This window comes from Fimicolochytrium jonesii, assembly GCF_025526975.1.
Source record: "Fimicolochytrium jonesii strain JEL569 chromosome Unknown EV422scaffold_26, whole genome shotgun sequence".
In the NCBI taxonomy this organism is placed as follows: Eukaryota; Fungi; Chytridiomycota; class Chytridiomycetes; order Spizellomycetales; family Powellomycetaceae; genus Fimicolochytrium; species Fimicolochytrium jonesii.
Window position 1 is genome coordinate 376,829 of NW_026515693.1, and position 23,475 is coordinate 400,303.

Sequence of the window (23,475 nt, forward strand, 5' to 3'; positions counted from 1 at the left end):
CAGTTGTGGAACGCGTTGGGGAGGGCGGAGTTTGGGGTTGAGTGGAGGAATTTAAAGGAGGCGTGGCCGTTTGGGACTGCCAGGGGGTTTTTTGTGGGGGTGTTGAGGAGGTGGGGATGGACTTTGGGGTATTGGCAGGTGAGTTGTGACGGGACGAGAGGGTGCACTCGATCGATAGCGAGCGCTTGATTCGCGCAAGGGAACCATGAGGCGAGCCTGCAAACGCCTTCGCGAGCGGAGCGAGTTCGCATTGCGCTAAAGGCCCAATAATCCCCTCACCGCGGTTCTTAGCGAGCATCGGCGAGCGAAGCGAGCACGCTCCGCCCCCGCAACTCAACATCCTTGTCGCAAGCGGAGCGAGCAGGATGTTGTTCATCCATCCACCACCAACATCAATCTTCTTTATTCAACTGCAATCTCATAAACATTCCCATCTCCCTTTCGTAGGCCAACTACCCATTCTTCTCCGGCCAACTCCTACATGTGCGGGTCGACACACACACAGCACGCATCATCGCGGAACGAATAACAGCGGCACCATCCACCGAAGAACCACCCAGCGTCCCCTTCGGCCCCATGCACGGCGTCACCATGGACTCACTTACCCTCAACCTCACACGCCGTCGCGTGTTCGACATCAAATTCGAAAAAGCCGACGTGTGCTATCGCCGCTTACGAGGGATGAGCTACCGCGAGGCCGCGCGGACATCTACGGGGTTTCGCGCTCATATGGAGGGGTTAGTGGACGGGGTCGGGATGGAACGGAGTAACTCGACGGAGGTGTTGTCGGAGGCTTCGGTGGCGGCGTCGTCGGCGGCTGCACCGCCGGATTGCTCGTCGGCGTATGATCAGGAGGGCATATCGAGCTATGTGCTGTGTTGTGGGGCGAAGGTTGGGCAGGCGGTTGTGAGGGATCATTTGGGGACGTTGACGGAGGCTGTGGATACCTATGCGGACTATCATAGCACTATAGGTATTGGTCTTGACTGTTAACGGACGCGGATTCCCTATGAACCTTCACACTTTCAATCAAAACTGATCCCAACATATTGATTCCACAGACCACTTCCCTGTCTTCAACCCCTCCCCAATAACAGGACTTTGGCCCTACCCCGAATCCAGCCGCGCCCTCCGCAACGACGGCGCGCTCATCACCATGTTCGATTCCAACGAGCCGCCACTCGCTTTCAACCGTCATCAACCCGCCAACACAGTACAACATGAGGAGCATGGGGAGGACGAGGAGTATGAGCTGGGACATGCGTCGCCGGTGATGCGCGGCCGTCGACCAAGACGAAAGGCGAAACCGCCGAAACCGTCGTTGTTGGCATTGCATTGTAAATCCACGTGTCATCAGTATGGCGTTAGGACTGTTACACTTCGTGCGCCGGAAGGTATGTATCACTTCGCACTCCATAAGGTCGGAAGGTCTATCGCTCATCATCATGTTTTATAACCAAACCAGGCGAGCTGCGATTCCGCGCCGCAAAATTCCACACCGTCTGGAGCAAAATCAAATGTTCCGGCCTGCAGCACCAACCCACACCGCCCACCCCTACCTCCCTCTGCCCCGCCTTCACCCCCACATCCCACCCCTCACCACCACCACCCCCCTCCTCCTCCCACCCAACCCTCTCCTTCCTCTCCTCCCTCTACTCCACCCGCCCCGGCCCCTCCCCGCGAATGAAAATCCAGCCCCGTGAAGGGATATGGGCGGGAACATATGGCACGCATGGGGTCGAGTTTTTGTTGTTGAGGTATGAGTGGGGGGAGATGACGATGTTCAACGCCGCTGCTGCGATGGCCGAGGGGGAGGCGGGCGCGGACTACGTTCCGCATGACAATCACGCTTACGACGAGGGTGATACGACGTCGACACGGGCGACGACCGCGAAGCCGCATATACCCACCGTCGACATGGTCTTCTACAAAGTCACGGGGGACGTCAACGTCCCGCGGGGCGAGATTTCCTTCCGTGCGCATTTGGGAGATGGGAGTGGGAGTGAGTTTGTGTCGGCGCCGCCGGAGACGGTTTTCACAACCGCTATCAACGCGAGCAACGTGAGCCCCGGTAATGCGAGCGCTGCTGGGGGTGCGGCTGGCGGAGGGGGCGGAGCGTATAAACCGTACGCGATGCTCTCCGACCCGTCGTTTTCGGACGAGTTGAGGGGCGCGAGGGCGTATGACGGGGATGGGACGGTGGCGATGAGTGGGTACCGGAGTCCGACGCGGATTCGGAATGAGGGTGGGTTTTTTTTTTGTCACGTTGTTGTTGTTTATGGGTTGAGAAGTGCGGGGGTTCGAAGCGGTTGACTGATTTTTTCTTGTCTTGATATCTCCAGTGATCGTCATATCACCGACCCAAATTGCCGTCCTATGGCATGACCTCCGTAAAGCGTCCCGGTTCGTACTTGTCGAGTAAGCCGTTCTCCCCGCCTCCCCCTTCCATCCCCCATCTGTATCACATTCCCGCCCTGTACCTCAAACCCACCCTATCTTGTTCATACCACATCACCCCCTTTTGCAATGGGAAAAAACTTCCCGGGGCAGTCGCGATTCAATCGAACATTTGTATTTCACTTTCATTTGTATTTGGCTCTGCCACTACGTTTCTTGTTGTGCTTTTTTGCTCTTCGGGTAGGGGAAATGTCGTAGATCTGCCCTGGCGTGCATGTGTGTTTGTTGAATCTCTGCGAGTTGATGGTCACATAGGTTTTCGCACACTTCCCCGCACATCCCCCCCGATTCCGTCCATGTAGGAACGAACAGCTGCCGCACAATGTCCCCAATATAAACCCTTTCGAGCAGGAGGTCTCTTCCTTCTCTTCCATGGGCTGGCCGATCGTATCTGTACGCCTATACTTGGTCAGCTTCCCAAAACCCACCTATGCGATTCGACTCGAGCTAGGCAATAGGCAGTGGGTGAAGCCACCGTATCTGTACTCCGTTTGGCCACATCTGTACTCCGTAGATTTGGTCAGCTTTGGACGGAGCTCATCTCCGGCGAGGAACAGGAAGCTGTGGGTTGGCAGACTGGCTAGCAGGGCAGCTGTTGGAGACGGGAGGTTCAGATCGTTGCGTTGTCGGTGCATCGTAGTTGTTTTGCAGATGAGAGTGAGTCACGTCGCCCGCCCCCCCGCCAAACCCGGCGCGGGAAATGCGTTTGCCAAACTTGCACAGCTCTCTACGTATGGAAGGTTAAGTTGAGCAAAGAGTCTCAATGTCCTCCGGGCGCCACATAAGAAGCTTCTCATTCGCGTTTCCGCCGAGCGCGTGTACGTTTTGCTGTCAACGACGCTTTTTGATGTGGGTACATACAGTACGGTACATATACGGAGACTGCCCACCGAATGTCGACATTTATCAGGCTCTCGTTCCGTCGGGTGAGATTGCGAGGCGGCGAGGTTCAACAGGAGCGGAGATTCTTCCCCTCTCGAACGTCACGCGCACCCTCCCTTCTTCGCGTACATTTTGTGAGAGAGTTGGAGCCTCCCGAATCTCGATGTCGACGAAGGTTGGAAACATAACGCCCCTCTGCGCAGCTTCCCTCACTACGCATCCTGAATCCCGATCCCCAACCTGTCGGCCGCCGGCCGTCCGAAGTTTCGAAGCGCACGCCGGGGCCCGGCACACAGCGCCGGCACGCAAACAGTACCAGACGGCGATGCGAGCAATGGCGCGGCGGGCACTTCCATCACCGGCTGCAAGTACGACCGGTCGGCGATATCCCTCCAGAAATTGCTTTTCAAGTCGACGTGCCGTAGTCCTTCGTCGGCGAGATGTGAATATCGCCCGCGTCGGTACGGTTTTTGGTATGTGCTACAAGATAACGCGAAGACCAGTGCAATTTCGCGGTGCGGGTGAGCGATTGCTGCTTGCACGTTCCGGAAGGAATGGTCGCTCGATATCAGGCGTGGTGAGCAAGATTGATTGCGTGATGATATTGAGTTCAGGATTTCCGAGGTGTGAAATGGCACGGATGCAGAGAGTCCGTGGCGATGGACGACCGGACGGATAAGGAGGGAGGCGCAATGAAGCGAAGGAGAAATGAAGAGAGGGAGAGATACGAAACGTCCGTTTGATTATTGAACGGTGGGGAGTCGAAAACGTAAGAAACCAGCGAGGGTGTGATAGCAAAAGTGGGGAAAAAAAGGGACCGCCGGGAAGGGAAAAACGCGTGGGAGGGGACCCCTCTTCGGTTGGCTTTTTCACTCAATCCTGCACTATGAGATGTCGGTCCACAGATGATATGGCAAAGCGATTTCCCCCGGCCGGCACCATGGCCGCAAAGATCTTGGATAGACCGCCATGGCTTGGGAAAGACTGAGATGAGTTGAAATATACAGTGGGCGTTTCCATCGCAAGACAGCATAAAAAAGATGGGCCGGTTTAACGGTGCGACGGTCGGCCCAAGGCCAGGTGCATTCCTAAATGGTCGTCGATATCGGACCGGCGTAGTTTTGGGCAGCATTTCTTTTGGTGAAGCCATTCCATACGGTTCATCAGACGTGAGGACATCTCTTTGGTGGACGCCATGCAACGGTGACAGATACACGACGCAAATGTGTGTGGGCGTTACCAGATATGATCGGAAGCACCATTCGAATATGCCAAATCGGTTAGTAAAAAGCCAGCCAGCGAAGCAAGTCCTGTGCGTCCAAGCGCCGTACGTCAGTTCAACCCGGTCTTTGCGAGCGCCGGCGAGCTTCGGCTTTTCGCTGATCGCTTCGAATCTCAATATCGGCACTTTTCCTGGTGAAGGATGGACTTCGCATATGGGGTCTCGACTGGTCATCGATATCGGTCCAGTAGCGTTGGGGAATCATGGTACGGTCCAGTCAGCTCCACACTTTCAACGGGTTACGAAGGCAGGCAATAGTTCAATGATACATCGGCCGGATAAGACCGCCAAAATCGGCAAGACAAGCCATGTCACCACCATGTGCCAAAGCCAAATCGCCAGCGAACGCAGTAGTAAAGGGCAAAACTGGACATTAACTTTATTGGACGCAAAGAAGAGCACAAAAACTTATATACAAGAATCATAATGTCTATATCGGAGGGTCTAATGCTTCGGGCTCCCTCACTCAACGCAAGCTACTCGTTCGATAAAGAGCGCCTCGTTGACAGCACGCTCGGGGTCGGTGCGGCATGCCGCTGCATTAGCTATGGGGTCGTAGGTGGGGTACGCGACAGGGGACCCATTCTCAGCGTGGTAAAGTAGGAGAGACAAGAAGTCCTCGTGGCCCTTTTTGTTCGCCGGCGCCGCCGCTGAGAGTGGTAACCTGAGATTACGGGTAACGGTCGAGTGTCGTGGTGGCGAGCCAGACGCTGTCGCGGCGTAGTGGGAGGACGACGACCGCCGGCGAGCTGCTCTGATGGCGCCTCTTAGCGACGAGAACATGGATCGGCCAGCGGCGGGTGCTGACGAAGGTGATGTTGGTGATGCCGATGGCGATGAGGCCGATAGTGGCGGCCCGACGGCGCGGCCAAGGACGAGAGCTCTCCGTTGGGCTCGAATGCGTTCCTTTTCGACTTGGGCTGCTCTCTGCCATCGCACATATTCCGCGAGCGGGTCCGGGTCATTGCACGCCAACGAGTCGAAACGTACCGGTCGCTCTAGCGAAGGTGGAGGGCTTGGAAGCATGGAACGGACGGCGTTCGTTACACTGTCGAGTCCGGGCGGGCGAGAGTCAATTCGAGGTGGGCGCGGCGGAGGCTGGTCGGGCCATTTGGTGGTGGCAGTGGGGATGGGCATGGTCATAATACTGGCGTCCTCCGAATTGGCCGGCGAGGGGGCGGCAACGGGAGAGTCTTCCGCAACGTTTACCACCTTGACAGGGACACGCACAAGACCACCGATCGCCTGCTGTGAATAGTCCAGGGATACCCACTGCGCCGGCTGGACAAGTGCGTCATCGTCGACGCTGTCTTCGGCCGCTGCGAAGACGTCGCACCCACTGTCGCGAAGGACAGGAACGGACAGTTTAAGCGACTTCCGTGGTCGGCGGTGGGTCACAGAGGCGGGAAGCGGTGAGGTCCGTGATGCGGTAAGGGTATTTGGCCCACTCGGTTCCCGCGAAGATGAGGGCAACACCGCCGCGGTCGGCGCCACTTCGACATCCTCAACAGGAACGTGATTGACCGCGAGTTGCCAGCCCGGCGATAGCTCCAGCAAGGCATCCACCGCTTCCTGATACTCGTATTGAAGGTATTCGATATCGGTGTTCCCGTCAAGGTCGATGGGGATGCGGCGAGTGTACCGTGGCGCTTCGACTGCTGGCGGAGCGGGGGCGGCCTTCTTGCTCATACTAGGGAGGTGGTTCCCCACCTTTTTCGCTGCCGACGAGATCGAAGCGGACAACGAATTGCCCATGATGGTAGATGATGACTTGTGGAGGCTGTGGTGATTCGACGGTGAGTCTGTCGATTGGGATCGGTGATGTCGTGATGTTGGGAAGTTCGGTTGCTGCGTGTCGACAGGATTTGAGTTTGGTCGTTGACCAGACCAGGAGCAGCGGCGAGGGGTATGATGTATACGTTGAGAACCGCGACAAGATTTGTGGTGGGTGTCGGAGATTGAGCTTTTGCTTTGGGGTATCGCAAAGGTATCGACCGTTATGAAGCTATCGGAAAGCCGGCTCACAATCTCACAACTTGCTCTTCGAGCAGAACATGAAGAAAATCGACGAGACGGATTCGGCTCTGTGGTCGGGGCTTTATGGCCGGGCGCTGAGGAGGGCCTCGGGAGGTTTGAATACTCCGGGGTATGGGCCCGGCCGTTCCCATCAACATCGAGGAGAGTGATGCTTGGGATCATAGCGGGTGAGGGTGATAGGACCGACGTCATGTTGCCGGCAAGGTGTTTGTGCTGGGAGCGGGAACTTTAACTCAAGGTTGGCGAGAACAGAGTGGGGTTCTAGAATAGTGGTGGGAGATGTGCGAGGATACGAGTGACGGGATGCGTCGGCAGGTATGGCTATGAATAGCGTCAGCGTCGGAGTGGATGGTTTCTGACGGGATACTGTCTCTTCAAAATGACTAATGGGGAATCGATGTGCGGCTTCAAATAGCACCAGCAACGAATTCGGTGGCATGGAACAACAATGGGCTCGTGCGACTGTAATCCATGCGATGTGTCCCGCCAGAGCTTACGATATGTGCTCGAACCTTGGCGAAAACCGGCCCAGGCAACACACCGCGCAGATGAAAGAGTAGACAATCTCACAAAGGCTCTGGCGATATACGATTGCGTCTGGAACGCCTTCTACCGTCCTACGATCCGTATGCGAGACACCGACGAATGCCGAACCAGGATGTGGACACCGGCGGATGTGCGTCGAAAAACAACGGGGCTCAAGAATGGCCAAAGTGAGACGCGTCGTGCCGAACGCTCCGAACACTCAATTCAACCCCTCGCGTAAGCAGCACACCCCTCGACACCGAGCGCTTTTGTCGCCCACACTTGTTTTTCGGTGTCGATACGGTTTACGGTATACCGGGAGGAACTGGCGAGCCAGATCTTGGTGAATTCGTCCGGGACGAATGGGATAAAGGGGTGGCCGAGGGTTGCGTAGGACAATAAGGGATGCAGTTGAAGAAGGGATGAACCTGGGGCGCGACCGCTTTTCGTGCGAAACCAACTCCCAGAGAACACCTATTACGTCCCTGTCTGTCCTTTTTCGGTGTCTCGTATGTAGCCGCAACTCCTCTGCGCGCCAAATAGCGAAGGTAACCGAAAATCACACTTAAGTTCAGAGCGCTTTCAGGCCGTGGTGCCCGATCTATCAATTGAGCAATGAAGCCCACTTTTCAGAATATACGCAGATCGCCTTTCGTCAAACCGCCTCTTTTGGGCGATTAATCCGTGCTAGCAGTTAATCTAGGCGGGCAGAAAACGCAATAGCGATGGCGCGAGAATAGTGCGTGAAAGGTTGCTTCTCGGAGCCTCCGACGTTGGGCGCGCACGGCGGGGTATGTGCACTTTGTAGATAGGGTGTGTTTTCTTTGTCCGTGATGCAGAAAAGAATAGTGCCGGGGATGCGCGAGCGGAGTTTGGGCGGCTGGCGCTTACGTGGTAGTGTGATGTGACCCGACGACGTGTTGCTGGATAGATCTGGAGGTGATATCTATTCGATACGCTTCGTCCTTGGAAGCCTGTGATGATTGAAGCCTCTGTTTGTTTGGCGAAGACAGAATCGGGATAGTGACAGAATCGGGCCCTGATTTCACGGAGTGAGTTTCTCCACAGAAGGTATCGGTGAATCAAGTCGGTGAGAAGGTGCCCAACAGCGTCAACCAGGTACGTAAAACAAAAGCGAATGATCTTGATCGGGATGCCCGAAAAGCCTTTCTCGAAAAGGGAAACAAGCAGCAAAGGCCTGCTCATATGCAAAGATCTAGATCTAGGACAGTCCAAGACGAAAGCGCACATGCGTTCATCCTACGTTTACGATGAAGTGCGGTACGGGATGGATTATGCTCTTACGATTTTTCTAGCGAGGATCTGCGTAAGGCCAGCATCATATACCCATCGGTATCAATCATTTCATATGCACGTGTAACGCCAGAGATCTGGTGTGGACATCAGAGAAAAAACGGGAGTCCGACGGCGAGTACAGTACTGTACTTTGCCCAAGCCCCGCACCATCCCAGATCCGACGGCAACGCTTTGTTGACGTGTGTCCCTTGGCGCTCCATTTCCCGCGTTTAGAATGCGCCAAACCCGTGGAAATTCTAAGCAAGAACTGTTACAGTACAATACATGCAACCTATTTTTTTCTGTATCGTTTTCGATGTGGATCTTTGTCTCCCCGCGGAGAGTTCGGCTGCGGTTCCACCTTCAGCCGGCGGAGATATCATACCAACTCGACCACCCACCACATTTGCAAAGTTGGACATTTTGGGACAGTGCTGCGTATGACGTTGCGAGGGCCCGAACCCGAGGCTGCGGTGTCCAGGTATTTTTACCGTATCCCATGTGAAGACAGTGGGCAGTGGGTAGATACTAGACAGTGACAGGTTGCGATCAGTGCTCAGCTCGCTGTGAGAGGCAGTTGGCGGGATCTTCACCCGTGGGTATCGGGTTTGCTTGTCCTCGGCTCCGACTCCGAGTTAGCCACCCGAAAATTCATCAATGGGTTCAACGTGGACATAAAAAGGATTTCATGCCGAACGGTTCGGTCAACCACAGGGCGAGCTTTCAAAAGTCCCCGTCCATCTGTGCGTTCAGACCTTTGACTCCGTACGGAGTTCGATCTTCGCATGGGTCGATTGACGCTGATGCTGCCTGGCCGCTACTGCTCATCTCAAACTCATCTTAATGACCGCGAGGACGGGCCTGTGTCCTACAAACTGCCACATACCACTCCTTACGTGCGAGCGACATCATCGGTGCGCAAAAACGGGCCATTTGCGTCATGATGCTCGAGTTGTGACTTTTGTGCAGATCCCGCAGTTATAGGCATGCGCAGACGCGGAGGGGTACGGGGTGTATCCCATCCGATAACTCTGATTGTTCATACGCCTTGATCGCATTGCTCGCTGCTCAGTTGAAAGGTGGTTGCAACGTGCTGATTTCAGCGCTTCCGAGGTTACTCGCCTCGCATTCTCGATGCCGGTGGTGGGTAATTTCGTTACCCCATCATGACTTTCAAAAGTTCAAAAAGCTGGCTCCCCCCCAAAATCAAGTCAGTGTCGCGGCGCCTGACGCATCCGCTTGTGAAACGGACGCTCACTTCAATCAGAACGGGAGCCAGCTTTTTGTGAGGGTCTGGAATTCGTACAAGGCGTTGGTCTCAAGTTCCAACCTCGTCAGAGGCGCGAGTTCGAATCTCGCTTGCGTGCACTGAATACTATTTGGGTTCGTCGGTCCCAAAATTTTTCGGCGAAGGGATAAGGAGCAGTACAGAAATGGCCCATGGCTTGACTTTTAGTGGGTCGAAGACGATGGTACAGTAGAGTATCGCCTTGTCGGAGAACATCTATCTGATGATATGAGCGATGTTACGTTCCTGGCTCAAAGCAACATATCCTCACCTCGATCGTTCCGGATCTGGTCTCGGTGCCCTGAAGATCAGCGACGTGGAGTGCTTTCATCATTCCCATGGAGTCCAGTAGCTCGACGATTTGAAAACGATGCATGGCGACAGGTACAGATTGGTATTCGGAAGGAGCTGAGGTACTTTCCCTACTATTGAGTGTCTGCTGAGATCCGATTCGTTGTTGACGGCGACGCTAGCCAAGGATGGTGTAAGAGCGTCAGGGATATGCGCTGGAAATGAGGAGCAAAAAGGGTTTAGCTCGTTGGCGGATCTCACTCGAATGATACGGGCTTTGCTTGCCAAAGCCATGAAAAATGCAGGAACATCTTGGCATCCCTCAGCGTGTTGCAGATGCATCTCAACGCAGTCGGGACTTCATAACGGCATCGCGATGGAAAAGGAGGTGTTTGCGGGCCGAGAGGGGCGCTCAGACGGCGGAGATCAAGGCATTGAAGGCCTGCGTCAAGACTCATCGAAGACGAGAACAACCCAAACATATCTAGTCCAATGCTAATCCAAGTATTATGTCACCGTCTGCACCTCCCACATTCTGGCTTTCGAACTTTCGATTCGTTTCGGTGTGTGATGTGCATTCAGAGCTTGTGAACATTCATCAATTTGGCCTTCTTCATATCCTTTGCTTCGACTTTTCATAGAAGCATGGGCCCATTCGCACTTCGCAAACATTTTGGGCAGCAATGGGTCCCAACGGTGAAATATGTTTCTCAAGAAAATGTACAGATATTCAAGAACGACGTGAGATTTGTAACATACGCACGCTGCGTACGTTCAGCAGAGCGGGACTCCGCCACGCATGTAACCCACTCCGCGCCAATGCACATTCCATTCCCAACCCGCACTAATCCGCCGACTGCCTCCCAGCACTCCTCCCCCGCCTACAATTTCCACACATACGCGGCACATCCAACATCTTCTTCGCATACATCTTGATCTCCCCGCTGCTCACCGTGAAGCTTTGCTTGCACCGCGTGCATGTGTACGGGCCTTGGAGGGCGCGCCGGTCGGGGGTGAAGTACCAGTCGGGTTTGGGTTTTCGTTTGGGGGCGTCTGAGGGGGGTTCAGAGGGGGGAGGGGGCGGGGGTGGGAGGGTGAAGGGGCGGGCGTCGGGCCAGGGGGAGGAGGAGATGTTTGTGGGGTAGGTGTCGTTGTAGGGGCGGGGAGGGTCGTAGTGGGATGGTCGCGATGAGGATGGGTCGTCTCGGCGGTTGTTTGAGCGTGGGGAGGGGATGGCGCGGTTTAAGGGGCCGTCAGATTTGCCGCTGCTCGGGCGGCGGCCATCCCTGCTGTCCACACGAGCATCTCTGTCCAATGCCATCCTTCTATCCGCACCATTCCGGTAATCCCGACCATCCTCCTCACGCCGACCAGGACGATCATTATACCCGCCATCCCGCCCCGCACCAGGTCTCCTTCGTTGAGCCTCTCCCTCCGCATTCCCATTCACTTCGTCCCCGATCGTGCGCAACCCCCTCCTCTTTCTCTCCCGCTCATACTCCTCCGTAGCAGACTCCAGCAAATCAATCAACAAAACCTGTTTCCCACCCTTCGCGCTCTGCCCAAGCGCACAAACTTCACAGACAAGCGACCACAAGGCAAAGAGGTGGTTGTGCCAGTCGCGCGGGGAAATGTCGTCGTACGGCGGGTCCATCTGCCGTTTCTCGTCCGGGAACAGGGTCTCGAACGCAGCGATGTGGTCATCGAGGAGTGCGTCCCATTTCGGGTTTGGGTCGGCGTACACCTGCGCTTCGGGCCACTCGACGCGCTCCGTGTGGGTGTCCCAGATCGGGAAGATCTCTTTAACGGGGTGCGTGAAGCCCAAACGGTGGTAGAGGGCCTGCCGCAGCGGGCGCAGTGCGATATGCGGGTTCCCCAGCTTGCGAACAAGGGCGGAGGGTGCCCCGCGACGGTAGATCCCGCCGCGCATCTCGGTGAGGGTCGGCGAGACGCGGCGGATCTCGGGGACGGGGTCGAGGATCTCGCGCGGGGTCGGGCGTCGTTTGAATTTAACCGCTTTCGAGTCGTCCATTGTGATTCGCGGTAAGGCTCTGCTGTTTGGGTGCGGGACTTCGAGGCGGAGGTTTTTGCGGATGGTGTAGTTGCGGCGGGTGTAGCGCCAGAAATCGCCGTCGTTGCTGACGAGGATGGCTTTGTCGCGTTTGGCGAAGGCGGCGAGGGTGTCGTCGTTGTCGGCGCCGTAGGAGTAGATCACGTCGACGCCATGCTTTTTAAACGCCTCGCCGAGGATGACGGACAGGCCTTGTGGGATATTGCGGCGCTCTTGTGTGATCTCCACGGTGCGGCGATTGCGCCATTTGGCGTCAGCCTCGGCAGTCTGCGGGGTGCCGTCGATAAACACCACGGGGTCCCAGTGCCCGATATGGCAGGCTTTTACAAAGATACCGACGCGTTCGACGCCGCGCTGCCATGCCCAGTGGGGTATGCCCGTGAAGAAGAAGACATTGGTGGAGTAATTCAGGATATCCACGTACAGCTTTTTCCAGGGTCTCCGGGATTCAGACTGGCCAGGGCCGGTTGCCAACGTCTTCATTCCTTTTATCGATTGAATGATAGCTGTTGGTTCTGTATCAGCTATTATTGGCACCGGTTGCTCGCTTTCACTCGGGACGCTATTTGTTTCCGACAATTCGACCTTAGGTGTACTCTCGACAGGCGGAGGACTGCCAGCCTCGGATTTGATAGCCGATGATGGCGTCGTTCTATCCTTCTTCGATACAGGCGGTTTTGCTGGCCGCTGCCCTCTGCTACTCTTAGCCTTCCCTTCTACTTCATTGGGCGTATCGTGTGTTTCCGGTTGCGTGCGTGAGTCGGCTGCAAGAATTGTATCCGCCGCCGACGGTTCCAGAGTGGCATCGCCACTGGTCTCTGTGCTTTTCTCCGACCTGCCCTCTCCCTTCCGCGTTTCCTCGAGATCCTCCTTCTTCAACCTATGCGCACTATGAGAGCTGGAACTCCGATATGGGCCGCCGTTGCGAGACGCTTGCAAGTGATCTGCTAAATAAGACCCCAACGCTGGCTTCCTGAAAGTGGCGGCTCGTGCTCTACTTGGGTGCGGAGAGGATATCGACGCGTAGCTACGGCAGCTGGAGCACACCAAGGGACGAAGCTGGCGCTTCTGTGGGGCTGTTGCTAGGACGAACAGGAGGTGTGCTACGGCAGTTGCTCGGTTCACTCGCCGAGCGGGAGGCGACATGATACTGCGGGAGAGGACGGGCATCTGACCCGACAGCATATGGACTCCTCTCTGGCGTTGGGTCAACGTCGACGCTGTAGGTGTTCCAAGCAAGCGCCTGGGTGGGAGTGTCCGAGACGAGAGTGGAGAGGGGCGAGAGGAGCCAGGCGTGGCGCAGGTGTGGCTTGGTTGCGTGTCCAGTGAGTCACCCTGCTCACCCTCACCCTCATGGCAACCCTAACCCCTGGTGGGGGCCATTGCGGGCGGTTCGTTCGTCGTCTCCAGTCGCAGAAACGGCGTGGGAAAGTGGTCAATTTATGGGCATTTGAGCAGCTGGGAAGCGTACGCACAAGCAGCAGCAGCAGTAGGCGCTCGAAACGAGAGCCACCTCGCCGTAAAATATCATACGGTCAACTATTGGGAACTTTCCGCCCCGAAGTACTCGAAAAGCCCACTCCGCCATCCCACGATGCCTACCGTCAGCGTGGACGCAGAGCGCTATATCTTCAAGCCGCTCGGCAAGAAGTACGGTATGTTGAAGGAGGCCGTTGTCTGCTCAGACTGTCTTTGCTGAGTCTCACCTCCGTTCTGCGTTTCAGAGGTCCACGACTTTGAGGAATTGTGCTTCGAGTTTGGAATAGAATTGGACGAGGCCGTACGTAGATCACCTTCGGGCGCTGGGAGGGGAGGAGCTGCGGATGAAAGACTTATATCCGATGACTGCCATAGGTGACGGAAAGCGAACAGGCTGCGAAGGAGGGTGACAAGACGGAGGGACTCTCTGACAAGTTGCTATACAAGATCGACATTCCCGCCAATAGGTATGCATAGAGCCTTCGATAGGGTTCTTGATTGTGAACCTACTGAACGGCCGTCCCATTACACTCCGTAGATACGATCTGCTGTGCGGGGAGGGAATATCACGAGCGCTCAAGGCCTACCTCGGGCAGGAAGCACCTCCTGTCTACAAAGTCGTTCCTCCAGCAAATGGGAAACTGCAGCAACTCCACGTGAAGCCTGAGGTGAACTGTCTCAGTGAAGCCAGTTGTAATGCGAGAACTTTCTTCTGACATGTCATGCCGTTTCCTAGACCGGAGCGATCCGCCCTCATGTGGTTGCTGCCATCCTGCGCGACGTGACGCTGGATCAGGGAGCATACGACAGCTTCATCGAGTTGCAGGACAAGCTGCACAACAACATCTGCAGGTCAGTTCGGGGGGACTGGCTCCCAACTGGAATAGACGACCGCCTAACATCGGAGTATGTAGAAAGCGGACGTTAGTCGCCATCGGTACACATGACTTGGACACCATCCAAGGACCCTTCACATACGAGGCTCTCAAGCCCACGGACATCACCTTCACTCCCCTGAACCAGAAGAAGTCCATGAATGCGGAAGAGCTGATGAAGTTCTACGAGGTCGGTCAAATTACACCTCTATTGTTGCCAATATCTTCGAGGACTTTGCTCACGCTTCCTTGTTCCAGTCTGATCGCAAGCTCAGCAAGTTCCTGCATATTATTCGCGACGCCCCGCGATACCCCGTCATCTATGACAGCAAGCGCACCGTGCTCTCACTGCCACCGATCATTAACAGCGACCACTCGAAGATCAAGCTCTCCACAAAGAACATCTTCATCGAATGTACCGCTACGGACATCACCAAGGCAAAGATCGTGTTGAACACGGTTGTTGCCATGTTCTCGCAGTACTGCGCCAAGCCTTTCACGGTGGAACCCGTCGAAGTCACCAACGCCGACGGCAAGAAAGTGGTCTACCCCGACCTCGCCCCCCGCACGATGGACGCCGACGTGCACTACATCAACAGCCACATCGGCGTCAACCTCGAAGCCGACAAGATCGCCTCCCTGCTGACCAAAATGTCCCTCGGCGCCAAGGCCTCCGCGGACAAAAAGAGCATTACCGTCACCATCCCGCCCACGCGGAGCGATATCCTACATGCGTGCGATATCATGGAGGATGTGGCGATTGCGTATGGGTACAATAACATCACGGAGACGACCCCGCAGTTTGGCACAGTCGCTGTGCAGCTGCCGACGAACAAGCTGTCGGATCAGCTGAGGAGAGAGATTGCGCTGGCGGGGTACACGGAGGTTCTTACCTTCACATTGGTATGATGTCCCACTCTTTGAGGGGCTCCTGACGGTGTTTCGCAAACTCGTTTGGCCGGGTGCTCATCATTTCGTCTTCCATCTTTCCACGTGGCTCACAGTGCTCACACGATGAGAACTTCGCATGGCTCAAGAAGGAGGACAACGGCGAGGCTGTCAAGCTCTCCAACCCTAAGAGTATCGAATACCAGGTACGTTCTCAAATGCCGCCACACCCATCTCCTACCGTAGGCCTTTTTCTCAACTCCCTCCCCTCTCCCCTCACCCAGGTCGTCCGCACCAGCCTCCTCCCCGGCATCCTCAAGACCATCAACGCCAACCAACACTTCCCGCGCCCCATCCGCCTCTTCGAAGTCTCTGATGTCGTCTTCAAGGACGACTCCCCGCAGTACGACCGCCGGTCCCGCAACCAGCGCAACGTCGTCGCCCTCTACAGCGGCGCCACGTCGGGCTTTGAAGCGGTGCATGGATTGCTGGATCGGATGATGATGAAGTTGGGTGTGTCGCTGGTGTCGCAGGGGGATAAGGAGGGTTATTATATCAAGGAGTCTGAGAGTAAGTTGCAATCAACAAGTGTGATTCCCAAACCCGAGGCAGTGAAGCCCGCCTAACCGCCTTTATTTTTCTGGCCAAACAGACCCAACCTTCTTCCCCGGCCGCCGCGCCGACATCTTCTTCAACAACACCACAATCGGCTCCTTCGGAATCGTGCACCCCGAAGTCCTTGCTCGCTTCGACATTCATTTCCCGTGTACGGCGCTCGAGTTCAATCTGGAGCCGATCGTTTGAACATAGCTGCGCACACACTTCTGAATGGGAGGGTTGCATAGACGGACTCGTAACCTTCACCGAACTCGTCGATCCAGCACAAACGCATATGTACTCCTGCTCACGCCATCATGTACCCTTCCATATATACATGACATATTACATCTGTACACATGGGTCACTTGAACATGATTTTTTTTCGCTTGATGAGCCTTCTCAACGAACCATGTACACGTGCTACCCAGCGAACGCTCAGCTTATTTCGCTCGAAGCTAGCAGGGGATTGCTGTCGTAATGCTGTCAATTGACGGAGAAGCATTGAACGCAGTCAAGGAATCAACTCGGCTGAGAAGAGGCAAGAGTTGGAACCTTGAATTCCGTTTGGCTGATCCGTCCAGTACCAGGGCATCCGCTACAGACAAACCTGACTACACATCGAATGTCTTCGTTCTACATATCGCCTTTGTGTGGTGTACGTCATGGCTCCAACTGAGGCCGGTGCAAGAAAACATAGTTGTTGTGTTGCAAACAAGCCGCTACGAAGGCCTTGTTACTTGAAATACAATCGAGTGCGAGCCCAGATGGATGATCAAATGGCCAGATTATCAGAGCAGGTCCAGCCACATTACCTTCCAAACCTCGAAAGGCAACCTAGCTGCAGTCTTTGCGGGAGGCTTTGATGGGGTTGGCTTCGATGCAGCCTGCGATGGGCTTCTGTGGCGTTGTAACACGGCTGGCTTCGGAGGAGCAGCGCCTTGACCTAAACTCGCTGGCGGCGAGTGTGATGGCTTGTTGACTATGCTTGGTTGGGACTCGGGGACTGAATTGGCGTGGGGGTGTGGGGGCGGCGGCGGTTAATGCCCGCTGCCTAGCCATCTCAACCCCGCACTCTGCCTCAAAGAGTGCAGAGTTCTTCAACTGGGTCCATTTAGGAATCTTGGGTACCCAGGGGGACGTAGATGAGAGGCATTGTTTCCAGTTTTGTCACGATGTCCATTGACTGGAAGCGTGGAGGTGCAGAGGTCGTACGCTGATACAAGGGCTTGGATGGTGCCCATTGCGGTACAGCTACGCACAATCCGGGCGGGTCACGCTGAGGGGAGGTGCACTAGAAAGACGACAGGAGTGGAGATGGTCAATCCGTCCTGAGATTTGAGCGCCTTGAGGATGGTCGCCCTGTCAGAAGCGATGGCGGTCTCCATCACGCCAACGGCGCACTTGTCATCATTGACATCGGGAGCAACAGTAGTATGAACAAAAAACAAAGAAGGAAAAAGACAACACCACTGCCCGGGCCTCTAGTGCATCGTGATAGGAGAGAGATGTTAGCCGGTGGCACAACCGTAAAGATCTCAGCAATTCACCACCGTGGTACTCACGTTCAAAAGCGCCTAGCGCCTACGCTCGGAGCCCCAGGGCACGGCCCCGCAGGGATACCCGTCATCGCTTCCGCCATCGTGGGCGGCCACACACAGGCAGCCCCACCCCCTGATTATGGAAATGAGAGGAAACAGATGCAGTTAGAAGAAATCCATGTGATTCGAAGAGGATGTGAACAGTGATTCAACTTACCCGAACGCCAGCACCCGCAAAGAAGAAGGCAACCCGTTCCTCCAGCACGCGCGCCGCTGTTGCGGTGGGCGCAGCGCGCTGTTGCTGAGGGGGGGGGGGGGGGGGGGGGGGGGAGGGGGGGGTTGCTGGTGAGGGGGGGTGGTGTCGCTGGTGGGGAATTGATGGGTGGCGGGTGTGGGCAACTGTTCTGTTGGTCTACGGTGGTGGTAGTGGCATTGGTAATGCGCACATGGTGTTCTCGATGAAAGGTTCAAGGTTCGCCTGAAAAAACTCGTCTCGGTCAATGAGTTCCTCTGGGCATACTAGGCGTCGGCGGTGATGACCAGGTCATTTGCATGGACGAATTTGTCTCGGTACTGATACTGTTCCGCCATCCGCTTGAGGGAAGCCCCCACTTCGTAATATCGATTCGCGCACGACCGCTGCTTGGGCCTGGGATGGGATTGGGGCTCTCGCTTATGCGAAGAGTTGGCGAACTGACCGGGTATTGTGACCATGGCTTCGTTATTTGGCTCGTTCTGGAGTTGGACGGTGAAATGATGAGCAGCCATGCTACTATGTGCAGGCCCAGATTGTCTTCAGCGGATGTCGGTTCTGGGATTCCGACCAAGATGGACGTCCTCATCTAGCTGATGGCGCGTTCGTGTGTCCAGGACCTCGACGTCGATACTGCCACCAATGCAGGGGCCACCAGTTATGGTAGGATAGGAATGCTTGTTCATTCGAGGCCGAGTGTTTTCATGGTCCCTGACGCATCCAGGTTTTCCAGCGGAAGTCCCTTCGGATGACAATTCAGAGTCTTCATCTTACATGTCTTCGTTCATACCGCGACCCGGGGAGGGGCTACTGTAGAACGTATTCGTTCGCTCTTCCGCCACCTGCTTGGTATGAATCGACAGAGTCGTTGCCATGGTTTCGGTCGAAAGAGATATGAGCATCGGCGGGCGCCCTTCCCAGGTTTCCAATGTCCTCCCAATCTTTCTCATCTAAAAGTAACTGCAGATCTGCCTGCCTCCAAATGCCAGTTCTTTTCCCGGTGAGGATGTAGGCTTCGACCATGACAAAATGGCACCCTCTCATCAGGTCCCGAGTAAAGCCGGTGCCGGCGCCGTAGTGCCGTACTGTGGTGGAAAAGCGCGCCAGCCCGGTCTCAAGGTGCCTGTAGGATCCCTAAAGATCCTCGTCCTTCAGGTTCTCGCTTTGTGGATGACCTCTATTCGGTGCCGACCCCCTCGTCCGGTCCGCTTGGGAGATGATGTGGGAACGGCAGCTCGGTGCAGAAGCTGACACATGCGTTCAAAACTGCTCTCATGTAGTATGATGATTACATAGTCTGCAATCTCTCTTCCAGGTATCGTCAAAGAGGTGTACATAAGATTGATCATAACCTCTTTGTCCTTCTGCTGGGTTGCTAAGGTCGGTATAGGACTTCTACTGCCTTTGCATAGCCCAAGTCTTTCGCCCACTCGGAGGCTTCCGAGGTCAGATTGAAGCCTTCGTCGTCGTTCAGGTCCTGCGTGACATCTTCGTTGCAACGGGTCAGCGTCGCTGTGATACGACCACTGTCTTCTGCACTTGTTGTTCTGCCCGAGCTGCTTTTAGGTGAATAGCCAGACAATCCGCACGCGATCCTATTGATGCGATCCTCACTGGCGGTGCACACGCAGTCAAGTAGGAATTCAACCGTGTGTGCACCGTCAGAGATCATCCAAATGTCTCCTCGCGTGGAGTGCCGACATCGATACAGCGCCTCGACCGTGGACGGAAGGAGGAGATTGCTGAGCACCAGGTGTGGGTGCTGACCCGCCGATGCCCGACCCGCCAGGAACTTCTGCGCCGACAGTACTCTTTCGAATCGGGCTCCCGGAACTGGAGTCAGCAGTACGGCCGGCCGCCATCAACGCACGAGGGCCACCAACAGCAGGTGGAGTGGAGTTCGGAGTACTGATTTCACTTATCCTTCACGACTCTCCGACGGTTGATCCGGCCATTGATGTACTCGTCGTACGCCCTTGGCCAAAGGCCGACAGAACAAGAGGTCACGCTTGTTTAGATCAATGCTGACGATGTTTGGAGCCTCCCTTAGTTCGGCGATGTGGTGCTCAAAATACAGCTGCTCGACTTCTTCCCGCATTTCAGCCTTGCTGCGCTTCCGCGCCCGATAGCCATACTTGAGCCCTGGCTTCTTGAAGTGGATGGTAACGGAATACCCGTTTGTGCTGATTGATCCATCAAACTTGAGACCAAGCTTCTTTCGATGCTTGAAAACCTTGTCCTACAATCCGTCATTCAGCGAGGTGACTATAGACTACCGTGCTTCCGCTGGTCATGGTAGTGCTTTACTCATGTTCATCTCCGAATGTTGACCCGAGTTTCAGATAGTCCACGCAGCTCGGCTGATGTCCCTTGAGCTTTGGGTTGTGATAGGGTTCGGATGCGCTCGGTTTCTTTCATAGGCGGCGACCCATCCGAAGTACTCTGTAAAGGCGATCTGGAGCACGTCGCTGGACTTCGTTCTCAAGGACACTCACTTAGGAAATATGTCCTTCGGCGGTGCCGAATGCGAAAGTCCTTGAGGAGACCAAGTTCCATTGTTGTTATGCTTTGGCAACGATGACGGAAAGCAGCTAGGGTCTCCAGAGAGTGGCGGGCGTACTGGGTTCCCAGGACGACTTCGACGGCAACGAACATCCACATCCCCGAATGCCTTCACACTTGACGGCGGCGCATCGAAGGCGAATGCCTTCACACTTGACGGCGGCGCATCGAAGGCCGAATAATCTGCTTCTCGAGTTCGAAACGTTCATGCTCGCTATCAGTTCGATTACGCCGGGCTGTTTGTTCTGTGTCCAGTACAGAACTGCTGACTCTATTCCGATAGTCTGCTCCTTTCCAAACACGGCCCGCTTCTTGTTCCCACAGCAAAGAGATCGCGACTGCGCCACTCCCATTCTTCGTTTATGGGCTGCACTCCGAACTACGTCTATTCACAACCTCTTCCGAAGATTACCGTGGGAATAGGTCTAGCGAATCGCGGGGCATACGCAACCACTTAACCAAAACGTCTAGTTTCATTGACCAGTAGTGACCAAAAGGCAAGGCTCCATGACCTGAGGCGTGGACTTGCAGCCTGCGAAACATCAATGAGCTAGGCGTGTGAGCGTGAGGTTAAAGGGGGGGCGCCGGGATGGCGCCAATAATCCTTTTGCCCAGCCTCGCTTTTTCTTTTTGCTTCCGTTCTTATTTTGTTTTTAGGAACCACGGCATATATCTGTCTGCCATATCTTCATCTTGAGGTGGGGGCGTAGAGACTTCTTCCTCTCTATCTCGAAAGGATCTTCCATTGGCCGTGCAGCCTTGTGTCGCAGGACACCACCAAACAGGTTCTCCATCCAGTCGCCCTCCTCCGCCGCTGGATCGCGTCCAGGGCAGCTGAACGTAGGGGAGGGTGACCGGATGTGCAAAGTCGTGCGTTATCGTCACAAGTGCTCGTTCGGAGAGTGATATGATTGCCGGGTCGCTAAATGTCCTTAATGGAGGCAAGATCATTACGTTTGTGGTCGGAAGTCCCGTCGACAGTGCTTCCCATTCCGGGCTGTCTTTGGTGCACTCGCCCGGTTTGTCCTGCCTGCGGCGCTTGTCCCTCTGTGTGTGTGTGTGCCGCTGTCGCTGTTGTCGATGCCTGCGGTTCTCCGCTTCCGCTCGCCGCCCAGCAGCATGTTGGCGGACGGTGTCTTCGTTGGGCGTTTGCGCGAAGGGAACACGAACAGGCACAACGTGGGCTCCAGCAACAAACGGCGACGAGACAACGGGAAGCACGACGGTGGGCAGGTCATGCGCAACCAGAGGGGCAACCGCCGTCCGGGTATTTATAGAGGTGGTGGTGGCCTGCCACCTGCTCCGCCTCCCATCCCACGCTCTTGTGCAGTCATCGTCACTTCACCCTACCATCTCCAAAGCGAGCCATAGGCCATTTTCAAAATGGTCGACACACCACTCAACCCCCACATCACAACCCTCCCCCTAACAAAAGCCCACATCCACACCGCCCTCACCCTCCTCACCGCCCAATTCGCACACTCCTCCACGCCGCACGATCTCGAACTCTTCGGCTTCCTCGCGCAACGATACGGCGCTTCCGAGCCCGATGCCACCAGCAGCACCGGGTCCCTAATCGTCGTTACCGGCAAATCAATTGATACAACGGACGGCGGCTGGGGAGACACGTTAGCGCAAACGGATGTGTTTGCGGTGGGGACGATGACTGTGAGTCCCGATCAATCGAGCTCGCCCCAAACGCGGTTATGGGTCCGCAGCGACCTCGTAGCAGAGTCCAGCATGGCGCTGTGGAAAGCCCTCGTGGGGACATTCGCCGCCCTCGCACCCACATTCCCTGCCTGGACGACACCCCCATCCGACGAGACCGAACAGGGCATTTTTAGCGTACAGGGCATCGAATCCCGTGCGTGGGAGTTGATGAAACCGTACTTGAATGTTAGGTGGGAGTCTCATCCGTACCCGCTGTGGACGCTTAGCGGACCGTTGGGACCCGAGAAGCTGGGGGAGGAAAGTTGGAAGGATGGGGAGGATGGGTTTGTGTTTGATGAGTTGACGGTGGAGGATATCGATCAGGTATGTCCACGGCGAGAATTCCGTCTTTTCTGATCTCATGTCCAGCAATCTCACCATCCCCCTACGAGTCCAGGTCCTCTCCTGCTCCACAATCGGCGTCGGGCCCCCTTACCTCACGCACCTCCTCATCACGCCCCCCCTTTCCACCTTCACCTCCGTCATCCGCCACACCTCGCCCACAACACCCACCCACCCCATCTCCTGGTCCCTCACCCACGCCGGCCTCGCCGTCGCCCTCGTCGGCACCATCGACGCGTTCAAAGGCAAGGGTCTGGCCGGCAAATGCGTCGCGAGGGTATGTGAGAAACACACGCAATTTCTTGCACGGGTGATGAGGGAGGTACGACCCGGGGAGGAGACTATCAAGACGATTGTGCCGTTTGCGTATATTGATAAAGTGAATGTTGGGAGTCAGAAGATGATGGGGAGGGTTGGGTTCAAGAGGGTCGAGGGGGTTGAAAGTGTTTGGGCGGAAGTTGGCGGGTTGTCGGGGTAGAGAGGTAGAGTGTAGATTGAAGCGCGGGGAAACGGTCATCGTGTAGGATTAGAATAGCGTGTGAGGACGTTCACATTTGGTACGGACTTATGTATCATGTATTATTGGGCCTTTCAATGCTCCTTAGATGGGTTGAGATCGTTGCATTCGTTTTTTCGTTGTTGAGGACATGGAGTGCTGAAAATGAACGTTCACGGTTCGAATTATTCCAACCGTGAAGGTTGGCATGAGGGTGAAACGCCTGGCATATTGACGACTTTGAGTTGTTCGTAGTGCTGTCACTGATGATGGTCCTTCGGTGCAATATTAGTTTCAGTTTTCCATAGCGCATGTACCGTTTGCTTCGGGCATCGCATCAAGTCTGACTTTCCAAAGCGGACCTGCCCAATGAGACACAAGAAGACACATGTTCGTTCAAATACATTTATTCTCAGGATATCAACATAGCAAAGAAGATGCGAACCATATAAACAGCAAGGGGAGTCAAAATGCATGTGCACAACACCGCAGGTCTCAGAAGATATCAACCGATGCACAAACATCTACTCTCCATCCCCTGCACCAAATATCTACCTCCACCACCCCCTACCAGCCTGCTTAACGTTTTCGACCGCCTCGCCG

The 23,475-nt window shown here is 55.4% G+C and overlaps 7 protein-coding genes across 7 annotated transcripts; 3 read left to right on the forward strand and 4 right to left on the reverse strand.

The window, feature by feature from the left end:
- Positions 1 to 454: 454 nt before the first annotated feature.
- EV422DRAFT_214343 (uncharacterized protein) lies at positions 455 to 2,571 on the forward strand. Its single transcript, XM_053065409.1, has 3 exons — positions 455 to 973; positions 1,062 to 1,394; positions 1,466 to 2,571. Exons 1-3 carry the CDS (start codon positions 577 to 579, stop codon positions 2,311 to 2,313), a joined length of 1,578 nt encoding a protein of 525 aa, XP_052922706.1. The 5' UTR covers positions 455 to 576; the 3' UTR covers positions 2,314 to 2,571.
- Positions 2,572 to 3,587: 1,016 nt separating this feature from the next.
- EV422DRAFT_214359 (uncharacterized protein) lies at positions 3,588 to 4,939 on the reverse strand. The gene has a single exon (XM_053065410.1). The coding sequence runs from the start codon at positions 4,793 to 4,795 to the stop codon at positions 3,950 to 3,952; it is 846 nt and encodes a 281-aa protein (XP_052922707.1). The 5' UTR covers positions 4,796 to 4,939; the 3' UTR covers positions 3,588 to 3,949.
- A 144-nt stretch (positions 4,940 to 5,083) lies between these two features.
- On the reverse strand, positions 5,084 to 6,850 carry EV422DRAFT_508807 (uncharacterized protein; the record flags this gene model as incomplete). The annotated part of the gene is made up of 1 exon (XM_053068787.1): positions 5,084 to 6,850. One exon carries the CDS (start codon positions 6,848 to 6,850, stop codon positions 5,084 to 5,086), a length of 1,767 nt encoding a protein of 588 aa, XP_052922708.1.
- A 3,004-nt stretch (positions 6,851 to 9,854) lies between these two features.
- Positions 9,855 to 13,275, reverse strand: EV422DRAFT_508808 (uncharacterized protein; the record flags this gene model as incomplete). The annotated part of the gene is made up of 5 exons (XM_053068788.1): positions 9,855 to 9,983; positions 10,039 to 10,236; positions 10,575 to 10,767; positions 10,818 to 10,939; positions 11,011 to 13,275. The coding sequence occupies 5 exons, from the start codon at positions 13,273 to 13,275 to the stop codon at positions 9,855 to 9,857; spliced, it is 2,907 nt and encodes a 968-aa protein (XP_052922709.1).
- A 139-nt stretch (positions 13,276 to 13,414) lies between these two features.
- EV422DRAFT_214421 (uncharacterized protein) lies at positions 13,415 to 16,312 on the forward strand. Its single transcript, XM_053065411.1, has 10 exons — positions 13,415 to 13,784; positions 13,854 to 13,909; positions 13,984 to 14,075; positions 14,147 to 14,276; positions 14,345 to 14,460; positions 14,523 to 14,673; positions 14,742 to 15,386; positions 15,488 to 15,577; positions 15,656 to 15,941; positions 16,024 to 16,312. Exons 1-10 carry the CDS (start codon positions 13,724 to 13,726, stop codon positions 16,173 to 16,175), a joined length of 1,779 nt encoding a protein of 592 aa, XP_052922710.1. The 5' UTR covers positions 13,415 to 13,723; the 3' UTR covers positions 16,176 to 16,312.
- A 493-nt stretch (positions 16,313 to 16,805) lies between these two features.
- EV422DRAFT_508810 (uncharacterized protein) lies at positions 16,806 to 20,056 on the reverse strand (the record flags this gene model as incomplete). The annotated part of the gene is made up of 10 exons (XM_053068789.1): positions 16,806 to 17,044; positions 17,100 to 17,262; positions 17,628 to 17,642; positions 17,727 to 17,810; positions 18,050 to 18,244; positions 18,344 to 18,504; positions 18,605 to 18,896; positions 19,162 to 19,595; positions 19,692 to 20,001; positions 20,039 to 20,056. 10 exons carry the CDS (start codon positions 20,054 to 20,056, stop codon positions 16,806 to 16,808), a joined length of 1,911 nt encoding a protein of 636 aa, XP_052922711.1.
- A 1,435-nt stretch (positions 20,057 to 21,491) lies between these two features.
- On the forward strand, positions 21,492 to 23,018 carry EV422DRAFT_214486 (uncharacterized protein). Its single transcript, XM_053065412.1, has 2 exons — positions 21,492 to 22,358; positions 22,432 to 23,018. The coding sequence occupies exons 1-2, from the start codon at positions 21,708 to 21,710 to the stop codon at positions 22,852 to 22,854; spliced, it is 1,074 nt and encodes a 357-aa protein (XP_052922712.1). The 5' UTR covers positions 21,492 to 21,707; the 3' UTR covers positions 22,855 to 23,018.
- Positions 23,019 to 23,475: the final 457 nt, after the last annotated feature.